At 44.4% G+C, this 25,661-nt stretch overlaps 1 protein-coding gene and 1 long non-coding RNA gene across 4 annotated transcripts in view; both read right to left on the reverse strand.

Moving 5' to 3' along the window:
- The window catches only part of MAP3K21 (mitogen-activated protein kinase kinase kinase 21), a 57,130-nt gene extending 40,714 nt beyond the window's left edge, over positions 1-16,416 (reverse strand). For all 3 annotated transcript variants that reach the window (XR_014827866.1, XR_014827867.1, XM_001928214.5), the window contains exon 1: positions 15,289-16,416. Coding sequence is in view for 1 of the 3 variants with exons in the window: in XM_001928214.5 (XP_001928249.2) it covers positions 15,289-16,120 (832 nt within the window). In the remaining 2 variants the exon portion in view is untranslated. The remainder of the gene's footprint in view (positions 1-15,288) is intronic.
- Positions 1-25,661, reverse strand: part of LOC146396806 (uncharacterized) — a 769,570-nt gene that overhangs the window by 205,134 nt on the left and 538,775 nt on the right. The gene's annotated exons all lie outside the window — the stretch shown is intronic.

Consider the following 25,661-nt stretch of genomic DNA (forward strand, 5'->3'; position numbering starts at 1 on the left):
CCTCCACTACTGTTAGCACTAAGACAGTGAGAATGTGAGAGAGTGAATGTGAAAGAGTGAGCAAGAGGGAGGGAGAGATGGAGGGGAGGAGAGGACGGTGGTGAGAAAGTCACACTGGCACACACACACCTACCATGTGTCGGGTCCTACTCAGCACAGGTGCTTAATGTTTACAGACGAAATGAACAAAACATCCATTCTTTTTTTAAAAAGGTTTTTAATTTTTTTCTGTTATAGTTGATTTACCAAAACAGTCCATTCTTAATAGCCAATTCCTAAGTCATGAACAAGTCATCAATAGTCACCATATTCTTTATTCTTTAAAGCACTATTTCACTTAATTCTCACGAAAAATCCCAAGAAATAGGTCTTCATTATCAGAGGATGATTAGTACTGAAAAAATTAAGCAACACCGTGAATCCAATTAAACAGCCACCCAAATTTCAGAGTTAAAAGGGTATATATGTGTGTCAGGGGAAGGAGTTGTTATCCTAGTTTCACCCTGGAAAATAAAAGGATCATAAATCTATTTTATTCTTTTTTTAACAACATTGTTGCCATTGTTGCAACTATGCACTAACCCTAAGAAGGACAAAAACAAGCAAGCGTGGGAGGTTTCTTAGAATAAATTATCCAAACAAAAGTGGAGACTAGTATCAGGCACACTGACGTTTGATCTGTGGAACGTGACCATAAGGGGTCCACGTTCCCAAATGTTAATTACAGGAATAACTGGCGATGACTGAACACATTCTGTCAGGTACACCGACAGGCATCTAAATCAGCACAAGGCTCTGGGTGGGTGCCATAATCACCTGTGCTTGATAGATAAGGAAGGGGACACAGAGATGTTGAGTGATCTGCCCAAGGTTACACAGCTAAGGAGCAGCCAGGCTCAAGCAGTCTGACCCTGGGGCTGTGATCCTAACCACTGCCTGCACTGCTCAGCTGACAGCTTTTATTAATTTGTCACAGGGGCTTCCTTTATCCTTTGGAACCTCTCTTTATGAGGTACCTATTCTCCTTTCTGATTCCTCCCATTGGGCAATTATCAAGTGATCTCAGTGGAGGTGCTCTGGCACAGTGTTGGAAGCAGGTGCTCTGGGGCCAGACTGCGTGGTCTGGACTCTGTGCTTCTGCTCCCTTGCCTGGAATGGAAATCATGACAGCACATACATCACGAGGTTGGGGGAGAGGGACACGAGTACAGGTAAACAAGGGCTGAAACAGTAAGCAATTTGTAAGGATCACACATACTCACACAGGCACACAAGCCCTTTATCTATGGGTTTGAAAGCATTTTTAGCACATCTTCAACATCACTTTTCATGACATCAGGAAATCCTATCACTTTGCAAGGGCTGAATTTTCACTTTGCAATGGATTCACATTCATGGCCTCCATTTAGACAGTCACAGAAGTCAAAGAGTTAACACAACTGGAGAGAACCAACACCAGGTGGAAGCACAAAGGGATACCTGGGTGGGGACTGGTTCTAGAAATCACCAATACTGAATAAATACTGTTGTGCTGTAATAGTCCTTCCGATAAGTGATCTTCTAATTGTAAGATCTGGAGAGAAAGGAGTCCTGCTCTCTCCCTCAATACCCCTCAGGCGGTACCTTGTACATCAAATGGTCAATGGAATCGTTTTTATTAATAATAATTATCACCAGTTCTAATAAGAATATTGCCTACCATTTACTAATCCTCTTCTATATATAGTGTAGCTGCTCATTTAACATCTCAGAGGATCCTCAAACTATTCTGTGAGGTGGAAATCACAATCTCCAGTTTATAGTTCTAGAAATGTTATCCCAGGAGTTCCCTGGTGGTGCAGCGTGTTAAGGATCTGAAGTCGTCACTGCAGCAGCTCAGGTTGCTGTTGTGGCGAGGATTCGATCCCTGGCCTGGAAACTTCCACATGCCATGGGTAAGCCAAAAAAAGAACTGTTATCCCAGATCATATGTCTACAATACAGGGGCCTGGCTTCAGATCCCATGTACATGACTGTATTTTCAGTCTTCTATGTCCCTGATAAAGCTACCAATCACAAAAGGGGGGCAGAACAACCAGAAATTTCATTCTGTTAACTCCTGAAATTTCCTTCCTTCCATGTCAGCTTAAAGTATAATTATTTCTCAGTCCTTATTCCTAGTGAATGTCAAGAAAAATAAATACCTAATCCATTAAAGCCTTATCAAAAATAGATTAATTAGCTACTTCATCAGCTATATGACATTTTTCCCCCTTATAATTTTAATTTCACTTGGGGGGGGGCATGCCCACAGCATGTGGAAATTCCCGGGCCAGAGATTGAACCCGCACCACAGCAGTCACAATGCCAGATCCTTAACCTGACTTTGCTGAGCCACTAGGGAATTTATTTTATTTTTTAAATTTGTCTTTTTTTTTTTTTGCCATTTCTTGGGCCGCTCCTGCAGCATATGGAGGTTCCCAGGCTAGGGGTTGAATTGGAGCTGTAGCCACCAGCCTACGCCAGAGCCACATCTGCGAGATCCGAGCCGCATCTGCAACCTACACCACAGCTCACAGCAACACCAGATCCTTAACCCACTGAGCAAGACCAGGGATCGAACCCGCAACCTCATGGTTCCTAGTCGGATTCGTTAACCACTGAGCCACGACGGGAACTCCATGGGGAACTTACTTTAAACAATAACATCTTTGCCACCAAAAGAGACTCCAAATGAATGACCAAGGAGGCTTGCAGACTTCCACATACATTATCTCCTCATTCTGATAAACATCCAGACAGGAAGGCATGAGGAAGCACTGATTAAAACCATCCCAGATCCCCAGATCCCAAGTAAGACCTGGCAGCCCTTGAGAAGCAAAAAAAAAAAAAAAAAAAAAAAAAACAAAAACAAAAACTTGAGAAGGGCAACTCTAAAATTAATAAAAACAGAACTCAAACTGAGAACTAAAAACTAAACAATGAAATTTGACTGCATTTCTAAAAAGCTGCCAGGGCAGGATGTAGTAGCAGCAGCCTTTGCATTGACGCCTTGAGAACACCTGCCCCCATCCCAAGTCCAAAGTCTCCACGGACCAAAGTGCCTCCTCGCTTTGAACTAACAGAAAACAAGTTAAAATAACACCATGAATGTCAAATGTTCAGAGTTCCATGAAAGGCCCATTGTTTGGGATTCTATTTCAGAGGTGTTCAGCAGAATTCCTCAAATTCCTTATCTTTTGGGCAAAGTGACCGAAACCAAAAATAGCCAGTGTCCGGACAGGTAATGTGACCAGGCACCTGGCCAGGTTTCAGCTGAGGACAGAGGCTGGCAGGACTTCCGTTTCCTGCCCTGACCAGGAAGGGAACCCAGGAAGGTTTGTGCCCAAACTGGGCACATCAACTTTCTGGGTGTCAGCAACACAGCTGTAGGAGATTCTCCCTAGTAAGCTAGCGACCAGGATTTGCACCCCCCTTCCATGAGACTTCGGTAAACATTTCTGACCCCTGTTAGCCCCATTCTTTAACCATCAGCCTTTACAACCTGGGCTTCATCTACTTATTCAACCACCAGGCGCCCGATTTTTCCAGCTCCTTTGAAGTTTCACATTGGTATTTTCCGAATTATAGTGTACAACCTATAGCTTTTTTTTTTTCCAAAGCAATTACAATGTATCCATTCTATTTCCTCAACAATTATGGGCACTGCTGGTCCAAATTCCATTTGAGTCGAACAGGTTCATTTCAATTAATGTTTAACTAGGAATATATTATCCAAAAAAAGGTTAGTAGAAAGAAATTGGTTGAGAAGAGCAACAATGTGAAAGAATACATTAACAAAATATCACTTCTCTGTCTAAGACAATGAGGAAATGAAAACTACCAACCACTCCTTTTAGGGTAATAAATGATAACTTTCTAGGTTGACCAAAAAGCCCTGTTTTCGCAGATTTCCTTCCATCTATTCCCACACATGCTCCATTCATAGACTTACTCGTCTCTGGAGACCTTCATGCCAGTCATCAAGCACATTCTCAATGACCCCTTCGGCTCTTCCTGGATCCTCCAAAATGAACCCTACCCTCTAACAATTCTGTATATTAAAAGCCGCTTCTAAAAAACATGTCGTTGGGAGTTCCCTGGTGGCGCAGCAGGTTAAGGACCTGGCATTACTGCTGCTGTGGTGCAGTTCAATCCCTGGCCCAGGAACTTTTGCATGTTGTGGGCGCAGCCAAAAAAAAAAAAAAAAAATTAAATTAGGGAGTTCCCATTGGGGTTCAGCCGGTTAAGAACCTGATTAGTATCCACAAGGATGGGGGTCTGATCCCTGGCCTCACTCAGTGGGTTAAGGATCCAGTGTTGCCACAAGCTGCGGTGCAGGTTGCAGATGAGGCTCAGGTCCTGCAATGCTGTGGCTGTGGTATAGGCCAACGGCTGCAGCTCTGATTCAATGCCTAGTCTGGGAACTTCCATATGTTTCAGGGGTGACCCTAAAATGAAAAAAAAATTTTTAAATTAAAAGAAAATTTTTACTAAAAATAAATAAAAACCATGACAGGGCATTGGTGTTTCCATACTCCTTGCACCTGCTGTGTGGACCATCCACAAAATCACACCCGGCCTCAGCTCCAAGTTCACTGCATTTCTAATGCACTTAAGTTGTGCCACTCCCATTACACTTAAACATTTATCTTACTTGTTTGTCTCATCTCCCTAATTAAATTATAAGCAACTCAAAGATAAAACTTGCACGTAATTAATCATGTTTATTTCTTTTTACTGCACAGCAACTAGCATTTTCAAAAACTGAAGCACAGTTGATTTACAATGTGTTAATCTCTGCTGCACAGCAACGTGATTCAGCAGCTAGCATTTTTATATGTTCAATAAATAATTGCTAAATGAGTGAGTGGATGCTGTAAGAGGAAGAAGGAGCAGGAAGACGATGAATTATTATAAGGCTTTTCATGAGAAGTCAGTTGCTGATTATAGAAAACTGGCTCATCTCTGCCCTCCTAAAACAGTGTGGGGAGTGAAGACTGTTCTAGAAGTAACTGCAACAAAGAAGTTATCCGGATACTGATCTGACGACGCATTGGACACAGTTGATCACTCTCCCCTGAACCACGTTCTTCACTGGCCCCTGGGCATCAGGATATTCTCTGCTTTCCTTCCTATTCCAGCTGCTCCTTCATCTGGTTCCTTCCTGTCTCCTGGCCTCTAATTACTGGTAACCTCAGTTGGGACTCAGTCTTTGGACTGCTGGTCTTCCCTATCAGCACTCAGTTCCCAGATCATCTTAGCCAATCTCAGGGCTTTAAATGTCATCAACAGGGTGCCGACCCCCAAATGGTCCCCTCACCCTGTCTCATCTGTTCTCAAAACTATGACTGTGTAACCTGCTGCAAAGTCATTCAGAGCTGGGGCTTCGGTTCAAAACTCTCCAGAGGAATGGATTAAGAAGATGTGGTATAGGAGTTCCCGTCGTGGTGCAGAGGAAACGAATCCAACTAGGAACCATGAGGTTGCAGGTACAATCCCTGGCCTTGCTCAGTGGGTTAAAGATCCGGTGTAGCCATGAGATGTAGGTCACAGATGTGACTGAGATCTGGAGTTGCTGCGGCTCTGGTGTAGGCCAGTGGCTACAGCTCCAATTCGACCCCTAGCCTGGGAACCTCCATATGCTATGAGTGCAGTCCTAAAAAGACAAAAGACAAAAGACAAAAAAAAAAGAAAAAAAAAAAAAAGATGTGATACATGCATACATTGGAATACTATTCAGCCATAAAAAAGAATGAAATCATGCCATTTGCAGCAACACAGATGGACCTAGAGATGATCATACTAAGTGAAGTTAGATAGAGACAAACATTATATGAAATCATTTAGTGGAATCTAAAAAAAGGATACAAACAAACTTACCTGCGGAACAGAAACAGATTCACAGACTTTGAAAAATGTATGGTTACCAACAGAGACAGATGGCAGGGGAGGGACAAGCTGTGGGTTGGGATTGGCACATGCACACTGAGGTATATGGAATGACTGGCCAAAGGGGACCTGCTGTGTACAGGATGCAGTCCTGCAGTCCTTATTATTCAGGAATGAAGTACATCACACTTGCTTAGGGCTTTGAAGGCCCTTGGTCGATATTAACCTAAATTCCTAGTTTAGTGTTGAGAGGGCTGGTATGAGAGGTAAAATTAATGTAGACATTGCGATCATTGTTGGAAGAAATTTTGTTTTGTGTACTCAAACTGTCATTTTATTTTTATGCTTATAGTTAGGGATATAGAGTGAGTTATATGTAGAAATGTAAATTAAGTAAGGCTGAAATAGCTACTTACGTAGGTAGTACGATATTATAATTTTTTGTCATTACTTGAATGATTATTATTTTGGGCATGAATCCTAATAGGGTGGGAGATACGCACAGGGAACTCTACCCAATATTCTGTGATAACCTATGTGGGAGAAGAATCTGAAAGAGAATGGATGTGTGTTACATGTATCACTGAATCACTTTGTTGTACAGCAGAAATGATCACAAACCTTGTAAATCAGCTCTCCTTCAATACGACTTTAAAAAATTAAAAACAAAACAAAACAAAAACGCACCTTCCAGTGGCCAAGGGGACCCCCCTCCCCGGCCTTAGGCCCCACACCTCCCCTTCACCTGGCCTCTGATGTGAGGAGCAATTTCTGTCCTGGCTACAATAGTATGTGTCCCCAGGTGACCTGCCTTCCCACCCATTAGGTTTTGCTTCCCCTTCTGGAAGGCCCCCCTTGGCCACCCGCTCTGGGCCTTCCGCTGCTCACCCCAACACCCCCCACTCCTCTCAACTTCCAGTGTCTCTACCAAGCGCTCACCATTCTCCGGCACACTGTCCGCTCATTACACTCCTGTGTCCACGTGGTCCACTGGCTGTGGCCACAAGGGGAGCAACCAGCTCCTGCTTTGCTCACTACTAAACCCCGAGCCTAGACAGCTCCCAGCACAGAGTTCCCGGTCACTAAGCAACTGTGGTGTAAACGAAGCAATCCCCTTACTAAACACAAGAAGAGGTTACCCAGCAAGGACCGGGGGACATGGTCAGCTGCAACAGGACTCCACACTGCTCCTCCCACCCAAAGCAGGTGCCATAGTATCCACCTTTGCACGGACACACGCGACCCTCGGTTTTCACGAGAAAACATCTTACACGTCTCTGCCTGTGGAAGCTGAGCTCTGTATTCCCATCACCTTAGTATTTTAAGTATTTTGTCAAGGTATGTAACAAAGAAAAATGATGAGGGAGGAATCTTCAACTTTCTACATTAATACACTAGTAAAACAAACAAACAGGCAACACAGACAGTATTATTTGAGGCAGTATTTGCAGAAGGCCTGAAACAAAATAACTTCTTGAAGTCAATCAAGCCAACAATAACTGGAACATCCTACATGCCATCAAGATACTTCCCCCAAATAGCCTGTGATTCGCTTCTTCAAACAACTTTAAAAATGTACTAGTAATGAACTCTGGTAGTGACACAGTTACAAGAGCAATTTAGTCCCTCGTGCCTTTTCTCCTTGACCCTCAACTTGTCAACCCAAGTTACAAGCAGACCGGCCAAAGCGTGAAGATGGCAGCACAGGAGACGAAGCTCTGGACTGTTTTCCGGTACAGGGTGGCCTGCGTCTAGAAGACTCTCATCCCCCACCAAGATGAATATATATGTGATAACACGGCACTGTATATTTTGCAGAATGACTAATAGTAATATTCTTGGCTATAAAGAATTGTGCAACAATTTTAGGTATCAGTGAGTTCACCCACACAAAAAGTAGTAAATATTTAAAGCACTCAGGGGAGTTTCTAAACCATACATAAAAATGAGCATCGTCACCGGCTTACATTTAGATAGTATCTTACAGTTTATTAAATACTCTGACATATACTAGGGGTCAGCGAACTTCATCCTAGGGGCCTAATTCAAGAGTGGAAGAGTTGCAACAGATACTGTATGGCCTTCAAAGCCAAACACGTTACCTGGATTTGGTGGGAAAGTGTATGGACCCCAGGTGTACTGGTCCTCACCTCACTCTATTCAAAAAGCTGGAGGTGTTCCCATCATGGCTCAGTGGAAATAAATCCAACTAGGAAGCATGGGGTTGCAAGTTCAATCCCTGGCCTCACTCAGTGGGTTAAGGATCTCGTGTTGTGGTGAGCTGTGGTGTAGGTTACAGAAGCAGCTCGGATCTGGTGTTGCTGTGGCTGTGGTGTAGGCCGGCAGCTGTAGTTCCCATTTGACCCCATCCTGGGAACCTCCATATGCCTCGGGTGCCACACTAAAAAGCCAAAAAAAAAAAAAAAAAAAATCGCGGTTCACGAGCCCATGGGTGGTAAGCAGTGCAGTCAGAGATCCCCTCTTAGACACAACATCTCCAACATCAGAGGGACAGACGCCAGATAGTTCTTTCCCCAGAGACCCAAGCCCAGAATATGTCACCCATACCCCCATCTAGTGCCTTCTATGACCGACCATTATCATCAGACACTGAGCTGGACTTGGGAGATAGTCTGTTGCCACGGAAGAATTTACATGTCAGCCGTAAGAAGGAACCCACACATCTGGTCCCTTAGACAGCAGTTTCAAGAAGCTTCTTAAAAAATACACTGCTGCATCCAAAGCTCGGATGGTTGGATGGATGGATGGATGGATGGATGGATGGATGAATGGATGGATGGATGGATAGGGTTAGGTCTGCATGAAAACAGTTTGGTAAAACATTAATGGTAGAATCTAGGTGGTGAGTAGACAAGTGTTCGCTTAAAGGTCCTTTGACTTGGGATATTTCAAGATTTTTTAAAATGAAGTGTTAGAGAAAAAATTCATTGCTTGTTCCCACTGAACACAACCAAATCAGAATATCTAAAAGGGAGTCAGAGAACAGTACTTCGAGAAGTTCATGGGGAGTGTCTGATGCTACATTAGGTGTGGGAACAACTGCTTGAGGGAGCCATTCTCCAGCAAAAAAAACTGGTCCTCTAGCCTAGGGTTCTCAAAGTGTGGCCCACGCACCGTGAGCAACCCTGTGGTGGTAACACCTGAAAAGCAGAAGCAGATAGAAATGTTCATCTGTCTTCTGCTAAGTCAGCAAAATGAGCTTCAAAGTATAAAGCAAGGCCACTCTTCTCGCTAAATTTATTTTGGAAAATAAGCCCCCCCCCATTAAAAATGCTATGTTAACATGTCCTGTCATTACTTTTATATTAAATATCTTTAAACTTACCATCTTAAATTTCTAATATGGTAAATATCAACAGCCAAACCCACATAAATGAAAGCTCTTTGGGGTTCTGATGACACACATTTGAGAACTATTCGTCTAGGCACCAAATGAAGAAGACAGACGGTCAAGTTATGGGATTAAAGGCCCTGGATTCAATTATCTGACAAGTGGAGTGGTCTTGATTAAGCCAATTAATCCCTGGATTCATGTTTCTTCATCTATAAGATGGGGATAATCAAACTATCGACCTTAAAAAGGTCATTGTGAGGAATAAATGAGGATAAAGTCTGGGCAGTACCCAGCATCTAATAAGCATTAAATACATGTTCGATACTGCTGATACTTAGTTACAGCACTTAAGATGAAGCAGTATTTGAAGAAGAATTTTTAAAAATAACTGAATTCATTCTGATTAGGGGTCATCTGTACAAATGACCAGGCTCCAAAATAAAACAAGCACAGTTTCCCCAGCCTCCCCAGGAACCCTTCTTCTGCCCCTAAAATTCCCTTATTAGGGGAGCCCCTCAAGTACCACAGAGTTAAAATATTTGGAGTTAAAAATAACTGACATAATAAATCTGGTCATTATTTTCTAACTCCAAAGAATCAGAGGAAGAAAGTGCCCTAAATGAGCTCACTAAATAGTGGTTATAAAAACCAGGCTCAGGACATAAATGATCATTTATGCCAAAATGATGTCCAAGTATTTTATTTTTTATTTCTGCATGACTGAGAGCCTATATAGTACAGTCATAAAGCAAATTATCCTAAACTTACATATTTTTCTTTGTAGATGTTGATCTTACCGCAGATCAGAGTATTTCCTCCTTCGAACTGTCAACAGCTTGCTTTTGCCCTTAGACAGCCCACACCTCTTAGCACGGCATTCAGGGCCATGCTGTCTGGCCACAGGCTAAACGCCTGTCTCCTCCTCAAAAAAGCCTCCCCCCAGCTCCCTTTCATTCTAGCCACACGTGTCTGCTAACTGTTCCCTAAAAAAGCCATCTGCTTTCAGGCCAGAATTTACCCAATTGCTTATGAAGGGTGAGAAAAAGATTAAACAGCATCTAGCTACCTGACTGCTGTCCACTTCTTAGAGAGGAATGCTGTGGACAGTATCAGAAATCAAGACATTCAGGCTCAGATGAGGTGATATAACTTTCCGCAGGTCACACAGAATAGATGATGACACCAATATTCACACCCTGGTCTGACTTCAAAGCCAGTGCTCCCTCCAGTTCTGTACTGTCCGCCAAAGTTCAACACTCACGTGCCAGTGTGGGAAAACTGGGCTTACGGATGGCCTTGGCCTTCGGAAACAGGGGGAGGAAAATTCCCCATCCTCTTACCTTCCCATACCTCGATACACTTGACAATAACCACAAAAATGGTCAGATGTGTATAGTAACAAGTGAGCAGAATCCAGCACTAAATTACTGCCCCTCTTCACAACTCTAGAAAATTACAAGTGGATCCTTTTTTTTTTTTTTTAAATATGTAAGCATAAAAATGGCAGGGGAAGACGTGGTGACCCTTTGTGATTGCTGTTCTACCAAAAATGTATCTTTAGCTGATTTTGTTTCAGAAGCAGATTAGCTGTCCCCACTGGGCTCTTTGGACGGATGTCCCAGGACTCTTGGAACAGGAAGAGGCCATGCATGAAGTTACACATTGGGAGTAAAAGAAGAGACACAGATGAGACAAGGGAGAAGAGGCATGTCTTTTAACTGGTAATTGCACAATTAACAGCTCTTCCAAATCATTCTTATGAGCTTTTTAAGCACCTTTTGGAGATAACACATTTGCTGTAATTTTCTCAAATAGTTCCTTTATTTACACTGTACTAATGAGAAAAGCTAAAAAAAAAAAAAATTGAGATCCCTTTTGTAGTTTGTTTTAGTAAGAGCTCTCAACTGCATTTCAAATATAACTATGTCTATTCAGAGACTGCAGATGGCCTTGTAGATAGTAATATAGATAATAATTATTCCCAGAAGGCTAAAAAAAAAAAAAATCAGGATAAAAAAGATGCTTAATCATTGAAATAAAAAATACAAATAAGCAGCTACCAGAGCCAGTGGCTCAGTTTCTCATGGAAGGTTTATTTTCCTGCTGAAAAAAAAAAAAAAAAAAAAAGAGAGAGAAAGAAAGAAAGGCAGAAGACAGCAAGCAACATAGTTTGAGAAGGAACCATAAATTATGACGTGCAATCTTCTTTCAATCCTGAAGAATGCCAGAATAAACGAAACACTTGAGACTGAATTCTAAAAATTCAAATCACCCTTGGCAATTTACATACCATAGCATTTTATTTTTACTCCGCCCTGGTAGCTTCCCCGAAAACCATTTCCCCTGCTACCGCCCTCCACCAAGTGAATGCCTTCTCTGGCCTGGACAACCTCCATGGCCAGTTACTAGTTCACTCTCTAGAGTAACCTTGTAAACACAGACATCAGATCCCGCCCCCTCTCTGCACAAAATGCTCCCAAGCTTTGGACCCATGGATAGTGCTCACCACCTGACAGCCCCCTCCACCCCGGCGCCTACCTAGTGTCCCCCCCACCAACTGCCTCCACCCCCCACCCCACTGCTTGCCTTCTCCCCAGAGTTGCCCCCAACAAGCGAGGCTCATTTCTGCTCCCTCTGCTCTTTGCCTGGATCATTGCTCCACTCCTCCCCTAGGGCTCCCTGTCACCTCCTCGGAGAGGCTTCCCTCCACCAGCCCATCTGACCAGCACCCTCAGCCTCCAACCCTTCCCTCTCCACCCCTCGTCCACCCTTTACTGTCTTGATGGCACTTTCTAACATCTGCATGACTGCCATCTATCTTGCCTGCTAGACTACCCCCTATGCCAGTGGGGACCCCGTTTGCCATGGCTTTGCCACTGTGTCCTGGGGCCCAGAAGGGCCTGGCACAGGGTGGACCCTCGAAACGTGTTGAATAATGAGTTTCAGTTCCTGATGATTTTTCTCTGAGTACATATAAAACTGGCCATTTTCACAGTAACTTCAGGCTGCTCTGTCTTGTTTTCCAGTTGTGGTAGAGATTTAGCAAACTCTTTTCTATTTACTCTGCATCCAGGAGTGATAGGACCTAGTAGTGTATTTGCACAACATAAATGATGCTTAAAACTTGCTAATTTGGCTCCGATTTCATTCTTTAGTTATCTGTTAGGAAAGGGACAAAAGTTGTTTGTACCATCACAACATCAGCTCCTTTTACTTCAACATAACCATTGTCTCAAAACGATATGATAAGACTTAAAAAGAGGTCAATGAGAAAAAGAGGAAAGAAAATATATTGAGAGCCGTATCTCACTTTGATAAATTTAAACATTTGTTTTACACAATCATTTCTACTAGCCTGGTTCCACGTGGTCCTATACTGACTGGCTCTTTGTTACATGAATAGACTAAGGAATAAAGCTAAAATTCAATATTGATTTTTATTTTTTAAAACCTTGTTTACATTATTATTAACTCACTACCACCATGAGCAAATAACCAATAAAGTCAAACAAAACATACTATAAGTACCATCTGTACTAAAGAGTCTGAACAAGAAGTTATGGCTTCACATGTCATAAGAGCATTCCAAAGTGTCTGCATGTATTCACTGAATAAATAACAGCAGAGAGCCAGGATAAGGCAATGTGCTAGACGCTGTGATCTGCACATTTGCGGCCCTATTCAAAATGCTTACATGGTAGAAATTACAGAACTATAAAAATGGTCATATTGTAACAAATATTTGGCTAAGCGAGTGACCCAGCCAATTAAGTTTTTTTAAAAGTGCGAAAATTCAAGTGCAAAGCAATTTTGCCTGACAATTACAGAAATTAAAATGCTCCAGGAAGTTTGGCAAGTTATTCTGAGGGTGAAAAGTCTTTCAAAAACTACGCTGCGGCATATAATCACCTTCAAATTACAAACTATCCCCCACAGATACCAGCAGGCTATTTGTTTTTTCACAGTACAAGTTTTTCTGGGTCAATAAAAACTATTTAACCACGTTATTATTCCAGGGCCATACTCTTTCGTTTTAGTGTTTAATAGTATTAGTTCTTTTAAAGTTTTTAATCTATAAGAACATGGGTTAATCTCCCCTGTTATGCTCTTACAGACGCTAGCGAACATGGTCTGTCTTCTTTGGGAACAGTCATATGGACCTCAAGCATTATTATAAGCCAACCAAACAGCCTAAGTATCATGCACAAGTAATAGTTAGAGCTTCTTTCCTCTTTTGGTCTAAGGACCCAAATTGCTTGGCCTGTGTTGGTGATGTGATGTCCTGTGAAGAGTGAGTTTGTAGAACACCAGGTGCCATGGCTATCACATAACTGTGCCAGCTGCCAAGAGCCAGAGCAAAAAGCAAGATGCTCCTGCCATCCTTAAAACCCCTGTTCTGTACTGAACTGCCGGGAGACAGACAAAAGCTCACAGGACTTCACTGGGAAGAGGGCCTGTGGGACACATGGACAGGACACACGGGCCTTGTTCTAAGGCAGCAGGTGAAACATTTCTTTCAATAAAAGTATATTCTAGGAAATAAGCACGAATTGGAAGCAAAACCTGTGTCAGGTATGAAGCATTTACAAAACTAAGTACCTTTAAAATTGTGCTATAATTTACTGTAACACAGTCCAAAGGCAAATAATTGTAGAGTCCTTCATGTGGCCTCTGTCAGAACTCTAAGAACACACACACCACCACCGCCACTTTCCTAGGCCATATTTTGTTAGAATTTGCTCTAATCCCTCAAGCAGGTGCAATCTAAATTATAAGACATGGGGGCAAACGGAGGTCCTAAAATAAAACCTAAAAGAAATAGTCAATGCTTATATGTTGCTACCAACTTTCAAATTCCTTATAATTCACATCATGAAAATGCCACATTTGTCATTTTCAAATACATTTCAGGGCTGAAGGATTTTGAACCAGAAAAAAAAAAAATCTACATAAACATACTACAAATTTATCATTTCTTCTTGTCGCTCCTCTGTCTGCAGACTTGGAGAAGGACAGCATTTCCGCTTGAGTTACCTCCTGTCCTAGCAGGTTTCACAAGGTGGAAAGACATGCAGCTGTGGTAGGCCAATGCCAGTTCTCACTGCAGCCTTTAATCTTGCAGGAGATTTCATCTCAATCTAAGAATAGGAAGCAATCTTCCATACTGAAGAAAAAACTTTAAACGGCAATTCTGTTCGCTCTTTCAGACTATGAAATTTAACAGAATTTGTGCTTAGTTCATTTGTCCGTTCTTTCCTGCCATCTGGAAAATGCACCCTGACTTATAAACAAAGTAAATGATATAGGCCAGGGCTTGAGGATTGCGAGTATCTGCCCAAGGACAACCAGCTTGCTCTTAAATTCAACCCAAGCGTGCATAATGGTGCAAAAGGGTCTTTCTGGTCTGGAGACTATTTACCAGCAACACTCAGGCCACGGAACATGAAATCATGTTTCTTGTACAGAGACGCCTGAATGAAGAAAACCGCTTGGAAACGTCAAAGGACACGAAGCCATATTTAAAGTGTGAAAGAAGAGACCTCAATACACTGCTTGTGAAACTGAAGGGCAGTTTGATGAAGGCCACCCGGCAAAACGGGGGTGGGGTGGGGCACACAGGCTGCTGAGGAAGCCTTCAGTTTGCAAAGTTCTATCCAAATGAACCACTTACTGTACCTAAAGGCCAAACAGCACCGTGAGGTTTCCAGAAAGTCCAGACATTTTACAACCGTTTAGTCTGCAAACAAGTCTGATCTGCATTTTTTAAAAAGGCACACTAAAAGCACACTAAAAAGTCAAGGTGAGTGTGTCACCTGCCCTAAAGCAAGTAAGCAGGATCTGGACCTCTGAGCCCTGGAAGGTCTGCGCAAGAAGGGCTGACGGTGTTGGGAGGCCGACCCCTGCCTCCCTCCACCCGGCATTCCGTCCGGGTGGAACCCGCCCAGGGCCCGCACCTAGGTGGGCAGAGCCCAGCAAGGCTGCGCCCTCCTCTCCCTCCCCTCCCCCACCCGGCCCCAACTTACTGTTGCTGGACTTGAGGTCCCGGTGCAAGATGGGCACGACGGCCTCCTCGTGTAGGTAGAGCATGCCCTGCGCAATCTGCACCGCCCAGTTGACCAGCACGTGTGGGGGGATGCGGCGTGGGCGCCGCGGGCCGGGCGCGCTGGGATCCGGGGCGGCGTTGGCTGCGGCCAGGGCGCGGTTCAACGCTCCGCCGCGGGCGAACTCGAGCACTAGGCAGAGGTGAGGCTGCCGCAGGCACACGCCGCGTAGCTCGATGATGTTGGGGTGCCGCAGCATGGCGAAGAGCCTGGCCTCCCGCCGCACACTCTCGGCCGCCGCCGCCGCGTCTTGCTCCGGGTCCCGGCGCGCCGCCTTCACCGCCACCTCCTGGCCCTGCCAGGTGGCGCGGTACACCTGCCCGAAGCCGCCGGCGCCGATGAGCTCCTTGAGCTCCAGCAGCTCGAAGTCGACGTGCACCGGCGACCCGGGCCGCGGCGGCGGCAGCCGGGCGGGCGGCGACGCGGGGAGGGCGGCCGGGCGGCACGGCGCCACGTAGTTAGCCGGGAAGATGCCCAGGCGCCGCTGCACCTGCCCGGTCCACCAGCCCTCGTCCCCCGACACGGCGGCGTCCTGGGACAGCACCTCCACCAGCTGGCCGCGTCGCAGGCTCAGCTCGTCCTCGCCGCGCGCCTCGTAGTCGTACAGCGCGGCCCACAGCCCCGCTCCCGCCGAGGCCGAGGCGGAGGCGGAGCCGCCGGAGGAGGCGGACGACGACGACGAGGAGGCGGCGGGGGCGCCCCGCGCGGGGGACCCCGGCCTGTCAACCGCGCCCTCGGCGCCCGGCAAGGCCATGGAGGGCGGCGGCGAGGGCGGAGCGCAGGGCAGCGGGCTTAGCCTCCAGGGAGTCCGGCCGCGCGCATCGTCCTGCGGGGTCACAGCCGGAGCCCAGGAAGGCAGGAAGGAGGAGTCGGGGCTGGGGGACGGTGGGTGTTCACAGGCTCACTACCCGGAGGCCCTGGTCCCAGCCCCCGTTCCTCCTCGGCCGCCTCTGCTGCTGCAGCGGTCCCCGCGGACGCCGGCGCTGTCGCTCCATGGTGGCAAGTTGGGCCTGTGGGCAGCTGGCAGCACACTCGGCCTAGCCACCGTCTGGGTCGCACCGCCGCCAGGGCCCAGCCCGCCTCCAAGGCCCGCCCCTCGATGGCCCGCCCTGCCCCGCCCCCAGGCCCTATCCCGCTCCCCCCCCCAGGCCCGCCCCGTCGCACTGGGCCCGCCCCGCCTCCAAGGCCCGCCCCTAGGCAGGGCCCGCCCACCTGGCCCACCCTGCCCACCCCACCCCTCTGGGCCCCAGGCTGCCGCCACGGCTGGCGCTCCAGCCTTGGTTGCGTTGCGCCCTTGAGTCCCAGGAGGCGGAGCCAGCCCAGGGCTGCCAGAGGCTTTCCGGAAAGTATAATTTAAGCCCAACGTCAGTCTGGGAATACTATTCTCCACTCTTCTCCGGAAGGCGGTGGCAGCCGCCAGGTAAAGAGGATCTGGTGCCTCAGGGCGTGGGGACAGCGGGTTGAGAATCAAGGTGCATCCAGAACAGGTCGCAGAGAAAATGCAGCGCGGCTGCAGACAGGCTTACTGGACCGCGTGCGTTTGAAATCCTCCGCGTAGCTCAGAACTGACAAGGTGACAGCGCACCCGGCAGTGAGCCTCGGGTCTGCAGAGGCCCGGAAGCTCGTCCTTCAAGTGACAGATAATCCCATGTTTGTCGAGCCCGCTGGTTCGAGTGCAGGAGGCATTGCTAAAGTCCGGGAAAGGTGAATAGAACGAGGAGAGAATCTGTGCACAGAAAGCTAAATCCTGCTCGATTTACCGAGTGTACGTAAACATCCTACGAAGCAGGGCCTCCACCTTCGTTTGCTCTGTTTACCGAATGACGGATGGCCTTCTAACAGCACCAGAAATTGAAGCTTTTATGTTTACAGGCAAAGGACTCCTTCAGGTCTAAGGATAGGAAGGCACTTTGAGCTTTTCTTGCATGGGAACATGTTTTCTTCTCTGTAATTTTTTCATTCGTTAATTTAAAAAGCCTCCACAAAGTTTTTGAGGGTTTACTGGTGTTGAGGGCTGTGGAAGGAAGTAAGATACTTAGTTATCCTGAAAGGGACCACCACTGTGAGATGGAGCCAGCCTTTCTTCCTCTGCTGTCCAACGGGCAGCAGCACCCTGCCCAGTATCCCAAGCCCTTTTCCTCTCCAGCCGGCTATCCTCAGGTTAGTCGACACAAGCCACCATCACCCACAGACAAGAGCATTTCTTCTCTACATTGATGGAGGTTTGTGAAAAACAAAAACAAAAACAAAAACAAAAACAAAAACAAACCCTCCAGGTGTGAATATGTCTAATTTATATTTATTGAGCACTTTCTTGGTGTAATAGACTAGCCTAAGTATTGTAGGTTCCAAAGTCTGGGATCTAGAGATTAAGACAGAATAAGTAAGTCACAGAAGAATAAGCCAGGTGTCCTGGGCTCAAGGCAAAGGATCAATCCACTGTGCCGGACATTGCCTTTGAGCTGAGTCTGACTAGGATTAATAGGAAAAAAAAAGGAAGAGGGACATTCCAAGCAGTGTGAGCAAAGTCATGGAAGTACAAAGAAATAGGGGGCTTCGTGAACTGCTAGAGGTGGAAAATTTCCTCTGGCAAGAGATGAGGCTAAAAAGGCAGAAGAGAGCCCAGTTATAAAAATCCTAAAGAAAAGAAAAGAGAGTGTCCTGTCGTGGGCCAGGGTTTCCTGAAGTGTGGGTCCTTTACCATCTGTAAACAGAGAGATGATTTTGGCTTTATGAGAACGGGAGATATAATAACATTGAATCACATGATAAGTCATTGCCTTTTCAGTTTTCTTTCACCCTTTCAAATTATACCATTTATTGGCTGTGTGACCTTGAGCCAATTGCTTCCAATTACTTCTCTGTGGCTCAGTTTTCTCATCTGTGAAATGGGAATGGTAAGAAATAATAGCTACCTGGGAGGCTGGTTGTGAAGATGAAATGTGTTAGTAGATGTAAAGGCTTGGGAAGGTGCTGAGCACATCGTAAGTTCTCCATAAATGTTAGCTCTTACTATTAATACCCCTTTTCAATGAAGAGAGCAAGCAGGTTCTCTGATCAGCCCCTTTATTTAGCAAACATAGTTTCTAATTGTTTTGTTTTTCTAGTGTTTTCTAGTACTGATGGTTGGCCACAAATAGCCTCATGTCGTTGCAAGTTATGTTTTGTTGCCACACGAGTTTTGATGCCACCTTACCAAATCAGTTTGGGTTTTCAGACCCATGGGGGTTTGAGAATTGTGGATGAGGATTTGTGGGAAAAGTTCGATATAACTGAACTCAGGTTTCTAGCTTAAATAACTAAGCGGATGGTAATGAAAAAGACCTAGGAAATAGTTTTAGAGGGGTCTTGTTTGGGGCTTTGTTGTTGTTTTTGCATGTTGAATGTGAGATGATTTGGGACAACTAACTATAGGGTAGGAATGTCAGAGCATGAGGAGCTCAGAAAGGAGAGCATTTAAGGTGGGAACGGAATTTGGGGAGTAATTCTCTAAACTGATGCCAGACACTGACAAGGACTATTCCGGGCCACCTAGGGAGCAGGGGGACCCGGTATGTGTGACTTCATTAGAAGTCCTGTCCACAGTTGTGTGATGGTTCCGTGCACCCTGCTAGGCTCTTTCTGACCTTCAAGGACTCTGCTGCCTTCCAGGACCCAGCATCTCAAGTTCCAGAGAGATCCATCCTCAGGGCCTCCTAAAGGAGCTAAACTCACACCTTCGTTTGATTCACACACCTGATGCCAAGAAGAGTGGGTACCACTCTCCACACAAGGATTCAGAGGCTCATCCTTCAGACCTTCCTTGAGCCTCTGGCAGTGTGACTGCCCTGGAACCTTTTCCCCTTCAGGGACCTCTGAGCAGGCAGCTGTCCTGGCAGGGAGTCTGTCTGGCCTCGATTATCCTAAAATTCAGCATTTGTCACATTTGCATCTTTTTTTTAACCCCTCCAACCCCCAAATCTCACAGTTGGGAAAGTAGCATAGGTTTCCTGTGCTACTCAGAGGTGTGTGCTATAACCACACCCAGTCTGTCTGGCCCAGCTCCTGCCATAGGAAGTTAGTAGCAAAAGAACATAGTGCCGAGACAGAACTGGAGTGACAAATATATATAATAGAAGTAGATGAAAATAAGAACCCACGGGGAAAATCAGACAAAGCAGATAACAGGTTGGTGTTAGGGAAAATAGAGGGAATGGCTAAATGGATTTGCTCTCTTAAAAAATAAAGTTATATTCAACAGTGTTGCTTCTAGAAGGAGAGCCAACCCTTAGGAATCACCTTCTCTTTAGGAATCTTACTCTAATCAATTACGCTGCCTCTTTTATCTTAGTTCAGCAATTCTCAAGTGGTGGTCTTTGGGTCCTTGGAGATCCCTAAGGCCCTTTCTGGGGGCCACAAAGGTCAAATTTGTGTTCATAGTTACACTAAAATGTCATTTGCTTTTTTCACTGTGTTGACATTTGCTCTGATGCTGCAAAAGCAACAGTTTATAAAACAAATCAAAGCAGTAGCACTGAATGCACTAGTAGTGATTATATTCTTCAGTGTTACATAATTGCAGAAAAAGAAAAAAATGCAGGGATCACTTTGAAATGTTCTTGACAAAGCAGTAAAAACTATTAATTGAATTAAATCTTGACTCTTAAAATAGAATGTGTACATGTATGTGTAACTGGGTCACCATGCTGTACAGTAGGAGAAAAAATTGTATTGGGGAAATAACTATTAAATATATATATATATGGTTTTGTTTTGGTTTTTTTTTTTTGCATTTTTCTAGGGCCACTCCTCCGGCGTATGGAGGTTCCCAGGCTAGGGGTCCAATAGGAGCTGTCGCCACTGGCCTACACCAGAGCCACAGCAACACAGGATCCGAGCCGAGTCTGCAACCTACACCACAGCTCACAGCAATGCTGGATCCTCAACCCACTGAGCAAGGTCAGGGATCAAACCCACAACCTAGTCGGATTCATTAACCACTGAGCCATACGGGAACTCCTATAAATATATATATTTTAATTCACATTTGTCCCTACCCAATCTCAGTGTCACTAATGAAAATTTTACTTTATTCATAATTATCCAGCTTCTTATCTTAGACACTTATAATATGAACATTTTGAGGTCAATGATCTCAAAAGCTAATACAGCTCTCTGATTCCAAGTTCTCTTTTAACTGGCATGTAGTTATTAGCAGATTTTGTAGGACAAATCAATTATGATTTCCTTATTAAAACACCTTTTGAAACCAAAGAAAAAAAATCTTGACTCTCGTGTACAGATTTTTAATCTATATGACAAATGGAAATGCAGTGTACAATGATTCTACTGCAAACCCAAGTATGATGGCTGTTTTAAGAAAAAGCATTTGAGTGATTCTTTGAGCTGTATTCATGGAACATCGTTTTTACTAAAAAGAATGACTGACAAATTGTAGTTACTCACATTTGGAGATTTAGAAGACGTTTTCTTGAAAATGAACAAATGGAACTATTATTCATGGAAAATCACTGATGGTTTTCATAGTCAGTGATAAAAGTTGAACTTGAGGCAAAAGTCAAGATTTTGGAAAACTCGTACCTGCTTATGTGAGCTGAAACATTCCACCTTCCCAAACATGTAGACTTTTTTTTGGATAGGTTTGGTAGTGATATTAACAAATGTGATTTCTGGAGTTCCCGTCGTGGCTCAGTGGTTAGCAAATTCGACTAGAAACCATGAGGTTGCGGGTTCAATCCCTGGCCTTGCTCAGTGGGTTAAGGATCCGGCGTTGCTGTGGCTATGGTGTAGGCCAGCCACTACAGCTCTCATTAGACCCCTAGCCTGGAAACCTCCATATGCCTTGGGTGAGGCCCTAGAAAAGGCAAAAAGACAAACAAAAACAAAAACAAAAACAAAACAAAACAAAAAAATAAAAAAGCAAATGTGATTTCTTCATATTATGAAATAAGCCAGACATTTGGATGATCTGTATAGTTCAGTGAATCAGTATTTTCCAAAGACCAGTAATTTTTTTTTTTATTTTTATTTTTTTTTAGGGCCACACCTGCAGCATATAGAAGTTCCCAGGCTAGGGGTTAAATTAAAGCTGCAGGCCTATGCCATAGCCACAGCCACGACCACAATGGATCCGAGCCACATCTGCAACCTATACCACAGCTTTCAGCAATGCCAGATCTTTAACCCAGTGAGTGTGGCCAGCGATTGAACCCATATCCTCACAGACACTACGTCAGGTTCTTAAACTCCTGAGCCACAGCAGGAACAACAAAGATCAGTAACTTTTTGGTAATGCAAAATCATCAAAGGATAAAAGACCATCCAAAGTGAATTATGAAAAGTTCACTGATAATGGTTTCAGATTCTATATTGCACCCATTCTTATTTATTTTTTCCATTTTTGGCCACACCCATGGCATATGTAAGTTCCCCAGCCAGGGATTGAATCGACACAGCTGCAGCAACCCTGGATCCTTTAACCCACTGTACTGGGCCAGGGATCAAACTAGCAACCACAGAGACAAGCTGGATCATTAACCCACTGTGTGACAGCAGAAACTCCTGCATCTAGTTTTTAAAAGATCACCGCTTGTTGAATTTTGGAACAATAGCAAAGAATATTCATTATTACCTAAAAAAGCTATTCAGAATACTTCTGCCTTGTCTTCTGCTTAGCCACACAGAAAAAAAGATATTTAAAAATATGAAACAATGCCAATCAACGTATCTATATGTTTTAGTTTTGGAAAAAGAATAATAATATGCTAGATGTTACCATAAAATGAGTTTATTATTGTTATTTTGAAATAATATTGGCTGAAGTTCCCATTGTGGCTCAGTGGTTAACAAACCCGACTAGTATCCACGTTTGATCCCTGACCTTATTCAGTGCGTTAAGGATCCGGCTTCGGTGTAGGCTGGCAGCAGCTACAGCTCAGATTCGACTCCTAGCCTGAGAACTTCCAGATGTGACCCTAAAAAGACAAAAAATATGTAAATCGATAAATTAAAAAATAAATAAAATTGGAGTTCCCACTGTGGCACAGCAGGTTAAGGATCCAACGTTGTCTCTGTGACAGCTTGGATTAGATTCCTGGCCTGGGAACTTCCGTGTGCCACAGGTATGGCAGAAAAAGAAAAAAAAAAGCTATAAATAGATATTTTACAATTTTCTTAGCTGTAATTTCCGGTATAGAAATTATCGATACTTAGAAAGCACATACACAAAAACTCTTTGAGGTCTTCAATAATTTTTAAATGTATAAAGGGGTCCTGAGATTAGAAAAAAAATTAAGGGAGGATTTAAAAAAGAAAAATCAGCTCTGCTGATAAGGCTTTTATTCAAATGAGGGCATAAGACACTTTTCGGGATACTCTTGAGACTTCGGGCCGGCACAGACAGGCTAGGACACTTAAGCAAGAAGTTAATAGAAGCAATGGGCTTACAAAGTAGAATGAAATGCTCACATTAAACTAGAAAATCTGGCTTTCTTTCCTGCACTTCCACTGAGACCTGAGGACAATAAGCTGAGAAAGCCACTCTCCTACCTGCTTTGACATCTGGTTTCCTGAGAGAAGGTATTTAGCAGCTGCTAGGGAGGGGGGAGAGATCATCCCTTTCATGGGGGATCTAATCTATCCGCAAGGTAGCCATGACCATGAACGCAGGGAAGAAAAAAAGTAGAAAGTTGCCATTGGAACTGGTGAAGAGAAGATCTCTGACATTGAAAAATTCAGCTTGATGAAAAGAGTGTACAGGGAGTTCCCGTTGTGGCGCAGCAGAGGTGAATCCGACTAGGGACCATGAGGTTGCCGGTTCCACCCCTGGCCTCGCTCATTGGGTTAAGGATCCGGTGTTGCCGCGAGCTGTGGTGTGAGGCACAGATACGGCTCAGATCTGGCATTGCTGTGGCTGTGGTATAGGCTGGCGGCTACAGCTCTGATTAGCCTGGGAACCTGCATATGCCCCAGATGCGGCCCTAAAAAGACAAAAGGACAAAAAAAAAAAAAAAAAAAAAAAAAAAAGCGAGCGAGAGAGAGTGTATATATGTGTATAACTGGGTCACTTTACTGTATGGCAGAAATTGGCATAACATTGTAAATCAACTATAATAAAAAATTTTAATTAAAAAAAGAAAAATTCAGGAGTTCCTGGCATGGCTCAGTGGTTAACGAATCCAACTAGGAACCATGAGGTTGCAGGTTCGATCCCTGGCCTTGCTCAGTGGGTGAGGGATCCGGTGTTGCCACGGACTGTGGTGTAGGTTGCAGATGCGGCTTGAATCTGGTGTTGCTGTGGCCCTTGTGTAGGCCGGCGGCTACGGCTCCAATTAGACCCCTAGCCTGGGAACTTCCATATGCCACAGGAGCGGCCCTAGAAAAGGCAAAAAGACAAAAGAAAAGAAAAGAAAAGAAAAATTCAGCTTTAGTTGTGCAGTGGGAGACAATTTATAATGGAAAAAAATAGGCGAAAAAGTGGAGATGATGAAAATTAATCTAGACCTGGCCTTGCCATCAAGGATCTTCTAGATCAAGCCTAACAAATAGGAGGAAACAGCTATATGACGATAGAAGGACATGCTACTTGGAGGTCTGGAGCAGTAGAGCAGTTCAAAGCAAGTGGGTCAACAAGAAGGAAGGAGGCAAGTAAAGGGACCAGCTATCCCAGGTTCCCGACACTGGCCACTCAGGAAAAATCCCAAGACGGTTCCCCGGCCCACTCCCTACTGTGTGAAAGTGTAACACATGACAGCGAACTCTCAGGGTTGGTCAGGGTCGATAAGGGGTGGTCAAGACAGGATCGTAAGAGGATGAAGAAGAAAGCGTAACGAAGAAAGGGCAGTGACTATGGTGTTCATGGGCCATTGAGGTGACCCAACCGCAGGACAGAATATTTTCTGGAGAAACACTGAGAAAGGAAGCCAGGTTAGATAGGGCTTTAAAAATAAGCCAGGGTGTCTGGACTTGAGAAGAGCTGAGAAACCCTGGAGAGGTGAGAAAGAGGGTTGAGGAAAAAAGATCCCCTCAAGAGCAAGGTGTGTGTTTCTTTAAAACGTGGAAAAATATTCAGGATAAAAAAAAAAGTCTCCCAGAATTTTAAATTATTTTTATTAGCCCTTTGCAGTTCTAGATGTAAAACAGACTATTAGGAAGACCAGGAGTTCAATGGAATGACTCAAACTTTTGAAGAGAAAAGGTATTTTGATTGATGTCCTAGACCTTTGGAAGTGCGGGCTGTCATCAATTACTTACCTTGGATTGTATTTAGGAAACAGTGTGTGTGTCTGTGATTTTTTACCAATATGGCATAATTTGCTATAACATCAAGAGTCTACAGACAGTCCTGGATCCCAGTTCTGATTCTGACATTACTTGTTTCATGAATCCGAATAGTCTTCCACTGTCTCCACAAAATGGTAGAACAGTGTCATCTGCTCTGTGGTGTTGTTTTGAAGATTTATTGAGCTAGTATATTAAAGCAGAGCCCTTAACTAATACTAATAAAGTATTAGCTCTTATTATCTTAATATGAATTACTATTCATGGAGGAGCCATTAGAAAAGAAAATTCAACAGAAAGCATATTTATCTTTTGTGGGGCTTCCATCGGTATGTTTTCCTCTACCAAAGATCTATTTCATCTGCCAAGAAAAATTCAAAAATTTTCACAGGGTGATCAGAATTAAAAGTTGGGGTGGTAATTTCTAAGGCTCTCAGGCATATAACATCAGAAATGTAATGCTTTGGGGGTGAATGTAATTTATTATTATTATTATTCATTGTTAACTTTTATTACGTTGTTACCAGTATTCTTGCTGTTCATTTACCATGAACCATGCTACAATAAAGCCAATAATAGTAATGATAGTTTGTAATAGTGATGGGATAGAATACACAGAAAAACTAGGTTCATCCTTCAATACCTTTTTTTTTTTTTTGGTCTTTTTGCCATTTCTTGGGCCGCTCCCGCGGCATATGGAGGTTCCCAGGCTAGGGGTCTGATCAGAGCTATAGCTGCCAGCCTACGCCAGAGCCACAGCAACACAGGATCGGAGCCACATCTGTGACCTACACCACAGCTCACAGCAACGCCGGATCGCTAACCCACTGAGCAAGGGCAGGGATGGAACCTGCAACCTCATGGTTCCTAGTTGGATTCATTAACCACTGTGCCACAACGGGAACTCCCTTCAATACCTCCCCCCCCACCAGGGTCAGGTAATAGTCAGGTACTTGGGATGTAAAGATGAATGAAACAATGTTCTCTTTTGCCATGGAGCTTATATTTTACAGGCA

Source organism: Sus scrofa, chromosome 14, assembly GCF_054392235.1.
Source record: "Sus scrofa isolate SSC_HxYL_T2T_F1_AM1 chromosome 14, Sscrofa_HxYL_maternal_Yorkshire_Landrace_v2.0, whole genome shotgun sequence".
Taxonomy (NCBI): Eukaryota; Metazoa; Chordata; class Mammalia; order Artiodactyla; family Suidae; genus Sus; species Sus scrofa.